At 53.0% G+C, this 12,166-nt stretch overlaps 1 protein-coding gene across 3 annotated transcripts in view; it reads left to right on the top strand.

Moving 5' to 3' along the window:
* LOC131590446 (claw keratin-like) overlaps nucleotides 1-12,166 on the top strand; it is a 47,558-nt gene that overhangs the window by 24,469 nt on the left and 10,923 nt on the right. The window contains exon 2 of one of the 3 annotated variants that reach the window (XM_058860517.1): nucleotides 11,543-11,638. The exons of the other annotated variants lie outside the window; for them this stretch is intronic. Coding sequence (XP_058716500.1) covers nucleotides 11,584-11,638 — 55 coding nt within the window. The 5' untranslated portion in view covers nucleotides 11,543-11,583. The remainder of the gene's footprint in view (nucleotides 1-11,542; nucleotides 11,639-12,166) is intronic. 3 annotated transcript variants of the gene reach the window in all.

Consider the following 12,166-nt stretch of genomic DNA (forward strand, 5'->3'; position numbering starts at 1 on the left):
TGTAAAAGGCTTTGGGGCCATCTTCTCAGTTTTGTGATGCTCTGATGTCCCTGCACCCCTCGGGAAGGGCTGGCAGGTCATGGTACCTCCTCATCTCCTCACTGCAAACACCTCGGCGGGTGGTTGATACGAGAAGAGGACAAACCCCTGGCCAGATCCTACAGAACCCTCGATCCCTTCCCCACCAGCTTCCCTCACACACAGTGATGCTGACAACGTGGGGTGTGACCCTGGAGAGGAACTCTCCAGAACTCTGTCAGTCGTGATCCCTCAAGAGTTTCAGGGCTGATGATCCCTTTAATTCCTAATTTTATTTCCTCCCTACCAGGCGTGTTTGTGAGATGAACAAAACCCCTCTGGGTTTTAAAAGTTTACTGGACTCAAGACTAATCCCAGCTGTTCCAAAGAGAATTTTGGGAGTCCTTTGTGAGAGGATTTTCCCCCTTTGAGTGGAAAGCCATCTGTCTCTGGGCTGCATCCAAAGGAGAGTGGGCAGGAGGGTGAGGGAGGGATTTTTCCCTCTGCTCTGCTCTGGTGGGATCCCACCTGGAATGCTGTCTCCAGTTCTGGTGTCCCAAACATAAGAAGGACAAGGAATTGTTGGAGCAAGTCCAGAGGAGGCCATGGAGCTGATAAAAGGATTGGAGCCCCTGTGGATCCTGGCAGGGAGGGCTGGGAATGTTCAGCCTGTGGAGAACCCAGAGCCCCTCCCAGGATCTCCAGGGAAGTTGGAGAGGGACTTTCCCTCAGGAACTGCAGGGACAGGACACAGGGAACGGATTCAGGATGAAAGATGGGAAAATTAGGTTGGGTATGGGAAAGATCTGTTGATGAGCACCTGCTCCAGGCTGGAGAACATTTCCCAGCAGAATGGTTTGGATGTTTTATTCATGTTTGGGAAGCAAACTGACAAAGGAGAAAAACAACCTCACAAACCAGTTGTGTCCGTGCACAGAAATCTTTATTTCCCGTCACATTTATGGCACGGAGGAGCCACCTGGGAGTTCACAGCACAGGGACGCAGCACCGAGGGAACACAAGGGACGGGGATGTGCTGGGAGCAAGCTTGGAGTGCAAGGACTCGGCTGTTCCCGATGGGAACCGGAGCTGCCCAGGGCTGTTACTTCTGCTGGCAGGGCCAGTGGGAGCTCTGCTTGGTCTGGTGGGACACCACGCTGGGGATGACAATGGGACATTTGTGCTGGCTGGACTGGGAGGAGCCTCCGCCGCCACCGCCAGAGCTGATGATGATGGTCTGGCCTGAGGAGCCACCACTGGATCCTCCACCGCAGCACCCAGAGGATCCACCACCGCCTCCCCCTCCCATGATGATCTGCCCTCCTGAAGAGCCACCACCAGATCCTCCTCCGCAGCATCCGGAGGAGCCTCCTCCACCGCCAGAGCTGATGATGATCTTCTGGGCTGATCCCCCACTGCCACCACCGGATCCTCCACCGCAGCACCCAGAGGATCCTCCACCACCTCCACCTCCCATGATGCTCTTTGAGGAGCCACCACCGGATCCTCCACCGCAGCACCCAGAGGATCCTCCACCACCTCCACCTCCCATGATGCTCTTTGAAGATCCACCGCCAGATCCTCCACCGCAGCATCCAGAGGATCCACCACCGCCTCCACCTCCCATTATGATCTTCATCCCATGGGATCCACCTCCACCTCCACCTCCCATCATGCTCTTTGAAGATCCACCACCGGATCCTCCACCGCAGCATCCAGAGGATCCACCACCACCTCCACCACCCATCATGCTCTTTGAGGAGCCACCACCAGATCCTCCACCGCAGCATCCAGAGGATCCACCGCCTCCACCTCCCATCATGCTCTTTGAAGATCCACCACCGGATCCTCCACCGCAGCATCCGGAGGAACCTCCACCGCCTCCCCCTCCCATGATGATCTTCATCCCCGAGGAGCCTCCTCCTCCTCCACCTCCCATCATGCTCTTTGAGGATCCACCACTGGATCCTCCACCGCAACATCCAGAGGATCCACCTCCACCTCCCATCATGCTCTTTGAGGAGCCACCACCGGATCCTCCACCGCAGCATCCGGAGGAACCTCCACCGCCTCCACCTCCCATGATGATCTTCATTCCAGAAGATCCACCACCGGATCCTCCACCACAGCATCCAGAGGATCCTCCACTACCTCCACCTCCCATCATGCTCTTTGAGGAGCCACCACCGGATCCTCCACCGCAGCATCCTCCACCGCCTCCACCTCCCATCATCTTCCCTCCTGAAGAACCGCCACTGGATCCCCCTCCGCAGCATCCAGAGGAGCCTCCTCCTCCTCCACCACCAGAGCTGATGATGATCTTCTGGGCTGATCCACCGGAGGATCCTCCACCGCAGCAGGATCCTCCTCCTCCTCCCCCGCCGGAGGAGCCCTGGGACTGGTAACTCCCCCGGCAGCAGCAGCAGCAGCCGCAGCCGCAGCCGCACCCGCTTTGTCTGGAGCACATCTTGGAGCGGTGACCCTGCAAGGAAAAGCTTTTTACTCCAGGGCAGCCACCGATTATCCCGAGAATTTCCCAAGGCCCGTGACCACAGTCCAGCCCAACACCACTTCCTAGTGTCCAGGATCATCTTTTAAAGACTTTTATCCCTTTTATCTCTTCATCCCAAAGCCACTCCGTCTCCATCTCAATGTCTCAAAGACAACCTTCTGCAGCACGGGCTGATCCTGCTTCTGTTCGGTCTGCTGGGACCAAGGCATCCATAAGAGATTTAAATTCATCCCAGCAACTTCCCTGCCCTTCCAGCACCACCCACCAGATGTTTTTTTACCCAAACTTTTGTGTTTTGGAAGCAGAAGAATCCCACCCTTGGGCAGAGCTGGACTTACCCCTCTCGGCTCTGAGCACGGACACCTCAGGGCAAAGCTGAGCGAATGAAGCACCCCGAGATCCACCAACTTTTATACCCTTTTTCCTGAGTGGGAAGTGAGGCATCCAAAGGAATGGTGATAGGTTTATTTACCAGGCAAACTCTCCTCCTTCATCCTACTTGTCCTGACTCACTGGATGCGGACGATGCTTCTCCCGTGCATCACTTCCTCGGCTGCCCTGCATCCACAGCAGATCCCACACGTGAGCTCGGCTCCCGTGGTTGAATTCCCAGGTTGGATTCTGGGGCTCCAGCAGGATTCTGGAGGTTGCCAGCCTCCACTCCAGCCGGGAGATGCCGCTGGTGACCGACACCAGAAGGGGCTGGGGAGCCTCATTTTGTTGAGTGTTACAGGGGGGGATTGGTGGGGCGTCTGTGCAGAGCCAGGAGTTGGAATTTGGTGATCCTTGGGGGTCCCTTCCACCTCAGGATTTTCTGTGATTCCACCATCCCGTGACTGTGGAGATTGCCAGGGGAATTCTGGTGTTTCTGGGGCACCAAAGGAATCCCCCACGGCTGTGGGAGGTTTCCCACCACAGCAGTGAAGGGTTGAGGGGGATTTTTGTTTGATTCCACCACTCTGGAGAGAGCTGAGGTCAGGCAGGCCCCACCACTTCAAGCGATGGAGGTGGAGGGGTACCAGATCCAACATTCCCCCTGAGCAGCAGCACATGGATATGGACCAAAAGGATGAATTCCTGCCCGTTTTGGGGATGACATTTCTGAAGAACAAATGGGATTTGAGGCTGTGCTGTGCTCCCGCTGTCACCCTGAGAATTTCTGTAATTTAGATCCTGATTTTCCTGGTCCTGGGTCATTTTTGGGTGCAGGGATTTCTGACAGCACCGTTCCCACCCTCCTGAAGTGGGACCCCAAACTCTGGCTTTGCTCTGTGCCAGCATTTGTGCAGTTCCCAGCCACTGGAATTTTGGCACCCTCGATGACTTCCCATAATGAAATCCCAGGAAATTCAGCCATTCCAGGGGCAACACTGCCTGGAGGGGCTCATCCAGATGTGTTTTGAGGTGTTTCCCTCACTGAGGTCCCCAAGGGGGAGAGGGCAGGGGGTGGAGGGACAGGAGAAGCCGTTACAGCCCTGGGTCACTCCGGTTTCTCCTGGGACAATTCCAGGTGTCCGTCACCTCTCTCCCGTAGAACAGTTCCGAGGTCTAATTCCCTTTCCCTGCTAATTACCAGAGCAGACCACATCAAAGGGATCGCCTCCCACAGGGAAACTCCCTCTGAAGACTCACACCTCGAGCTGTGTTTTAGGCCTGGGGGATGAGGAAATCCCCAGGTTTTCCGGCCTGAGCATCCCAGCCCTTGGAAGGGGCTGAAATCCTGGGCTTGGCCCGGATTCCACTGGGAATTCAGAGCTGGAAAAGTGTTGGACAAACCCCCTCATTCCTCTTCCACTTGTGAGAGCACCAGGAGCTTCTGCACCACCTCGTGAAGCTTCTCTCACCCCCTGTGATTGCACCCTGAAATCCTTCCTAGCAGAATTTGGTCATCTTCTCTCTCTGAACCCACTCAGAACGTTCTTGGGCATCACCAGAATTTTGGTGAGGGAGAGAGACCCCAGTGATCAACTTTGTGGTACCTTCTCTGATGGGCAAAAGTCGGGATCATCGTCATCATCAAGAGACATTAATGACCTGAGAATATTTAGTGAATCCAAAATCTCTTCTACCCGCTGGGGTTTCAGAGCAGTTTTGCTCTGGAGCTTTATTGCATCAGCACTGGAATCAAAGCAGGGATGGAAATGAAGCAACCAGAGCTGGAAAATCAACCACTCACACACGGAACTCTCTAGAACTGCAAGTTTTATTGGCTGGTGCAAACACCTGAAAACTGAGGCACACGGAACGACCCTGGCTGGAATTAGGGATACACAACACCAGAGGTTCCGGTCAGAACATTCCCAGGGGAAGGGAGAAAAGAACAACGCAAATAATCTTCAATTTAACAGAGGAGGAAATGTGAGGCATCTTCATATCTTGGGCTTCCTTGGTGTCAGAGTCCTTCTGGCAGCCTCTACTTGTGCTTGGTCTGCGGTGGCCAGCAGATGGGCTGGGTCTGCTGCTGCATGGACATTCCTCCAGAGCTGGAGGAACCACCTCCACCTCCACCTCCACCTCCACCTCCTCCTCCACCACTGATGATGATGACGGGACCTTGGCCCTGGTGGCCTGAACCTCCTCCTCCTCCTCCTCCACTGCCACCTCCAATGCAGATGGGGCCTTGGCCCTGGTGGCCTGAGCCACCACCGCCACCTCCTCCTCCTCCTCCTCCACCACCACCAATGATGATGGGGCCTTGGCCCTGGTGGCCTGAGCCACCACCGCCACCACCACCTCCACTGCCACCTCCAATGCAGATGGGACCTTGACTCTGGTGACCAGAGCCACCACCACCTCCTCCTCCTCCACTGCCACCTCCAATGCAGATGGGGCCTTGACTCTGGTGACCTCCTCCACCTCCACCTCCTCCTCCTCCTCCACCACCAATGATGATGGGACCTTGGCCCTGGTGGCCTGAGCCACCACCGCCACCTCCTCCACTGCCACCTCCAATGCAGATGGGGCCTTGACCCTGGTGCCCTGAACCTCCACCACCTCCTCCTCCTCCACCACCACTAATAATGATGGGACCTTGACCCTGGTGGCCTGAGCCACCACCTCCACCACCTCCTCCTCCTCCTTTGCCACCCCCACCAATGCAGATGGGACCTTGGCTCTGCCCGGAGCCGCCACCACCACCACCACCAATGATGATGGGACCTTGGCTTTGTTGACCACCTCCTCCTCCTCCACCTCCACTGCCACCTCCAATGCAGATGGGACCTTGGCCCTGGTGGCCTGAACCTCCACCACCACCGCCACCACCTCCTCCACTAATAATGATGGGACCTTGGCCCTGGTGGCCTGAGCCACCACCTCCTCCTCCTCCTTTGCCACCCCCACCAATGCAGATGGGACCTTGGCTCTGCCCGGAGCCACCACCACCACCACCTCCACCTCCCTTGCCACCCCCACCAATGCAGATGGGACCTTGGCTCTGCTGCCCTGAGCCACCACCACCACCACCACCACCAATAATGATGGGACCTTGGCTTTGTTGACCACCACCACCTCCTCCTCCTCCACTGCCACCTCCAATGCAGATGGGACCTTGGCCCTGGTGGCCTGAGCCACCTCCTCCTCCTCCTCCACCGCTGCCTCCGCCAATGATGATGATTCCTTTGCCCTCCTGGCTTGAACCTCCACCACCACCTCCCATTCCTCCACCTATGCAGATGGGCATATGGCTCTGGTGGTCAGAACCTCCTCCTCCGCCACCTCCACCCCCTCCAATAATGATGGGACCTTGGCTTTGTTGCCCTGAGCCGCCACCTCCTCCTCCTCCTCCAATAATGCAGATGGATCCTTGGCTCTGCTGTCCTCCACCTCCTCCTCCTCCTCCTCCTCCACCTCCACAGGAGGATGATGACCCGTGAGTCTGATAAATTATCCCACCACCGCTGCCACCGCCGCCACCGCCGCCGCAGCAGCCTCCTCCTCCTCCTCCTCCTCCTCCATGGCAGGACGATCCCTGGCTCTGCTGTCCCATGGATCCTCCTCCACCGCTGCTGTGGCAGCCGCCTCCTCCGTGGCAGCAGCAACCGCAGCCTCCACCGCCGCCGCCGCCGCCGTGGCACCCTCCGGACTGCTCAGACATCCCTTGGCCATCGCCCTTCTGCTGGTGGGAACCCATGGTCTGTGTGATGGGAGTCCTGCAAGAGAGACAAAAACCAGGCCTGAGCAATTCCAGAGGGAGGGAATGTTGTGTTGCTGGGCCTCCCCATTCCCTTCCAGCAGGGAATTGTCTTCTCTTTTTGCTCCTTCCTCCTCCTCTGAATGATGCAAGGATTGCCATCTAAAGGAATTAATCAATTAAACCGAGAACCTGTGAAGTTTTCAGCTTATTCCATCTACAGAACCTCCTTATCCAGATATAACTGTTCTTTTTTTTAATCTAGGACAGCAATCATTCCATAACAATTCCCTCTCGCAGCAGATGTGTCACTGCAAGAGGCACACGAGGCCGTGGTGGCCCAGAATTGCCCTCATCCAAATGTGGTTTGGGAATTTGGAAAGGGCTGCAATGCTCAGGGATAGGGATAAATATTCCCCGGCCGCAGGAAAGAAAGCGGCTCGTCATTTGCATAACAACTTCATTGTACTTTGAAATTCTTCAATCCCGCTTTCAAAAGGATCCCAGTGTTTCATTTCTCCTTCAGAAGGAGAAGGAAGAGCCTGTGGAAAAGTTGTCAGCGATGCAAAAAGAAGCGGGGGGTAGAAAAAAAAAAGCCCAAAATTTGAGCAGCCCCAGGGCAGCACTTGCAGGGTTTGATGTGCGCCTGGCCCCGAGGGATGCTCTGAAGTTTGAGCGCCTCTTTAGCGCTTAATCCCCACCCCAGCCACGTCCGCGTCTGCCGGCAGCAGGAGTTGATGCTCCTGCGAAAGGAAGGGGCCGCTCTGAAAGAAAAAGACCAGCAGGATCAGGTGTCAAAAGGCCCGAGGTGAAAACGACTCCTCCAAGGAGTGAAGTGCCCGAAAGAAACCGTTCCACATTCAGATAAAAAGCTGGAAAATGAGGATAGAGCCCCACTTTGTTCCTTTGCTTCCCACTCTCTGCTGGGTACTCGCGAATTCTCTTTTTCCTGCCCTTTCCCTCAAGGTTTGTGTTCCAAGAAAATCCAGGGGTTGTGTGTGTGAGTGGTGCCATTCTCTGGTGCTGGGCCCAGAGAAATCCAAGGGGCTCCAAACCCCAGATTTTCCGTGTCCCAGCTCTCTCCTTTTCCTGTGTGGTTACACGATCCCTGAATTGGTAGGAAAAACAAAAAAAACCCCCACCAAACCAGGTGCAAATAAAGAGGAATTTTTGAGACCCCAAAGCCACATTTAACCCCGCATTTCCACCTTAGCATTCCAAGCCTAATCAGCCAAATTAATTCCCATCAGTAGCGTGGAATCTCTTACCGTGTCCCACGGCACGAACCAGTGGAAAGAAGTCAACGGGACTGAGGGAAGGTGGTATGGGACAACTTTTATATAGGATTTGGACCTCCTCTTGGAAAGAAACAATGATTGATTTATTTACAGCCAAGCCCAGCCCCAACTGCCCACTTACTTCGCATAATCTCGGGCTCGTCATTTCACAGATTGCTATCTTCCTTCCTTCCTTCCACCACCTCTTTTGTTGTTGGCGGCATTAAAATTATTGGATGGCTCCACCTACTCCGAGTAAAGTGAGGAAACAGCGAAAACCAGGCGCATTTTCAGCCTAAAAAGTGATTTAATTTTACTCCCCTCTCTAGAAAAGTCCATCATTCCAGAGAGGACACGTGAGGGTTTTGTTGTTTGGGTTTTTTTTATGGACGTGGGGAATTTATTTCTCATTCTAGAAAACATTTCTGAGCTGCCAGACTGGCGTGTAATTAAGGCGTGATGCAAGGCAGGCTGTTCATTATATGTTCTAATGGACACCCACGTTATTGCCAGGAGCTGGAGGGACACGTTGGGCTCAGATGAGTCCAAGGACCTGCAGCTCCCCAAAAACACAACAAATGCCTCCAGAGGCAGATGTGATGAAAAGCTGGGAGGCTCCAGGTGGTTTACAGCCTTTGGAGGGTTTGACCTAAAAGAGATGGAGGGAAGAGACCCAAAGAAGGAGTGGAATGGTTCTTGGGGAGGTTTGGAGGGAGGCTGAGGGAGCTGGGACTGCTCAGCACGAGGAAGAGAAGCTTTGGCGTGACCTCATTGTGGTCTGCCAGGACCTGAAAGGTCTACAAGGAACGTGGGGAGAGAATTTTACAAGGGTTTGGAGTGCCAGGAGAAGGGGGAACGGGTTAAAACTGAAAGAGGGGAAGTTTTGGTTGGATGTGGTGAAGAAATTGTTCCCTGTGAGGGTGGTGAGGCCCTCATCCCTCAACTGCAGGGATGGAGCTTGCTCCCACTTCTCCTGCCTTCCTTCTGCCAGCCTGGAATTGCTCCAGACAGCAGCAGGAAATTCCTGCAGCAAAACTCTCCAGCTCCGGGCAAGCTCCAAAGTGCCAGAGTTGGGAGGATCTTCCTCTCAGATGGGGCTGGGGCGATGGGAGCTTGATTTATAATTTCAGAGCTGTTCTTGGTGACAGAGCCGGAGGCTCCAGGTGCCACCTTCCCGCCCAGCTCCTGCCCTGGAGCACGAGGTTTTATCCCATCCTCCCCAAGCCCCAGCGCTGAACCTGGATGAGCAGCCGAGCGGGTACAGCCCACAAAAAAAAGTTCAATAAAATAAATAAACACAGCAAAAAAAAAAAAAAAAAAAAAGTGGAATAAAATTAATTTTATTAATATTTTTATTATAGTATTAATAAATCTATATATTTTAATATAGTATCAATATATCTATATATTTATATTTATAATATAAATAAATATATATCAAAATATAAAACAAATAATTTATTAATATATTATATGTATTAATATATTAATAGTTAATAATATATTTTCTAATACTAATATATTTTCTATTACTAATATATTTTCTATTACTATATAGAAAATATATATAATTTATATATATACTGATATATATAATAATATATTTTATAATATATTTAATATATTAATAACAAATTAATATATTTTTAATAAATAACTCCCCGCCCCTGCCTTTCCCAAAATTCGATGCTGTGCTCCCCACAAAACCGAGGTGATGTTTAAATTCAGGAACAGCCAGCTGAGACCACCCAGCTCCCAACGGGAATGTCCAAAGCCCTCCATGGGGAGGAAAGTAGGGCAGGGAAGGGAGAAGCTGAGGGATTCCGTGCCGGTTCAAAAAGCAAATGAAGGGTTGTGGTTGCAGCACATCCTTTGCATATTTAGAACGGATTTATCTGCTGCTGGCATCGAGGGCACCCAGGATGCTGCTGCCAGGCCTCCAGCACGTTCTGGCACAGAAAAGATGAATCCTGGGGTTTTAGGATTCAGGATTCCCTGTGGGGAGGGACAAAGCTGGGTTTGGTGGCTCAGCCCTGGGTGCCCTGGCAGGGTCTCGCTGCAAGGACAGGGAACGGGGCTGGGAGTCAGTGCTGGGATCATATTCCTGAAATTCCCCAGCAAACTGAAATCGCTCTGGATTTCTGGGTGCATTTATTCTGATTTCTGGGTGCATTTATTCTGATTTCTGGGTGCATTTATTCTGATTTCTGGGAGCATTTATTCTGATTTCTGGGTGCATTTATTCTGATTTCTGTGTGCATTTATTCTGATTTCTGGGAGCATTTATTCTGATTTCTGGGAGCATTTATTCTGATTTCTGGGTGCATTTATTCTGATTTCTGGGAGCATTTCCCCTGATTTCTGGGTGCATTTATTCTGATTTCTGGGAGCATTTCCCCTGATTTCTGGGTGCATTTATCCTGATTTCTGTGCACATTTCCCCTGATTTCTGTGCACATTTCCCCTGATTTCTGGGTGTCTTTATCCTGATTTCTGGGTGCATTTATCCTGATTTCTATGCACATTTCCCCTGATTTCTGTGCACATTTCCCCTGATTTCTGTGCACATTTCCCCTGATTTCTGGGTGCATTTATTCTGATTTCTGTGCACATTTCCCCTGATTTCTGTGCACATTTCCCCTGATTTCTGTGCACATTTCCCCTGATTTCTGTGTGCATTTCCCCTGATTTCTGCGCTCATTTCTCCTGATTTCAACACCTGCTGTAATGTGTATCTCCCTGCCAAAGGAATTTCGACACGGCTGATGAGGTTTGCGTACCCCAACCAGGACAACTTTCCCCAATAATTAACCCTTGGTGGTTTTGGCAGTGGAACAGTCGATTGTCCAGCCGTGCCTTGCTTCCCTAATTTCACTTTTATTTGGTCCCTGCACTTTGCCACCAACATTTAAACCTCAGCCACACCCTGGCTTCCATTTTCTTCTTTCCCCCATCGTGGTTCCTCATTCTTCCGAGGCTGGTTGGGAAATTGTTGGAGCTCCACTGGGAATTTGGCAGTGGGAATTTGGAAATGGGATGAGCTGGGCCTGCCTTTGGCAAAGCTCGGCTTAACAAAACTTTTGCGGTTTTTAAATCCCAGCACAGGAATGGCCCGGAGGGGTCGAAATGTTTCCGACTGCTCAGTTCCTGGCAGAGCTTGGTGTGGAGGATCAGGGGGGTGATGAAGGGGATTGGAGCCTGTTCCCTGTGGATCCAGGCTGGAAATTCTGGGAATGCTCAGCCTGTGGAGACCCCAGAGCCCTTCCCAAAATCTGCAGGGACTCTGGGGAAGCTGGAGAGGGATTTTTCCTCAGGAGCTGCAGGGACAGGGCACGGGGAATGAGTTCACACTGAAAGAGGGGGAATGTAAGGTGGATATTGGGCAGGAATTGTTCTCTGTGAGGGTGGGTCCAGGTTCCATGGATTTCCCAGCCCTGGAAGTGCTCCAGGCCAGGCTGGAGGGGGCTTGGAGCCACCTGGGCCAGTGGAAGCTCTCCCAGTGTGGTCAAACAGAAACGATCACATTTAAATAAATGAAATTTCTGAAGAAGTGGAAAAAACATTTTGAAAATCAATTAAATCTGGGCCTTTCTGGCAAGCCAGGACCTGGAGCTGGGTCGGACCAGGGCAGACACCTGCGGCAGATGAAACAAAAAGGAGGAGAAGTCAAAATTGAGCAAGAGCCCCGCTCCCTCAGAGGTGCAGATCTCTTATCGTACCTCATCACGGGAGGGTTTGGTAATTGCAGGAAAATTGGGGCCACTTCCTTCCTGCACACACCAGCCTGTGTCCCATTCGGGTTGTGTCATCCCAGCTCCCATCACATCATCCCTGGAGCTGGACTTCCCACCGTGATGGAGAGCCCCGAGACCGCCACCCACCCCCTCCCGGGGTGGGGGAAAACCATTTCCTCCCTCTTCCAGATGGGGAATGAGCCACGGGAGGGTCCCGCAGCCCACACCCACCCCGGAGCCCCGTGGGGGTGACCGAGGCACCGCCTCGGAGCCGAATTTCCTGTCCCGATAAGGGCACGCGTGGTTGGCAGGGGAATCACGGACACTCGGCTGGAGATGCAGCAGCTCGGGGCTGTGGCTCAGACTCCTCCCTGGGTTTGGGGACAGGACACCTGACAGGACGTGCCCGGGACGCAGCTGCCACTGCCCGAGCCGCTGGCAGCCGAGGAAGGAACATTTTCAGTTTTAATGAGGCTGTTCCTGGGCTGGGGCT

Source organism: Poecile atricapillus, chromosome 33 (genome assembly GCF_030490865.1).
Source record: "Poecile atricapillus isolate bPoeAtr1 chromosome 33, bPoeAtr1.hap1, whole genome shotgun sequence".
In the NCBI taxonomy this organism is placed as follows: domain Eukaryota; kingdom Metazoa; phylum Chordata; class Aves; order Passeriformes; family Paridae; genus Poecile; species Poecile atricapillus.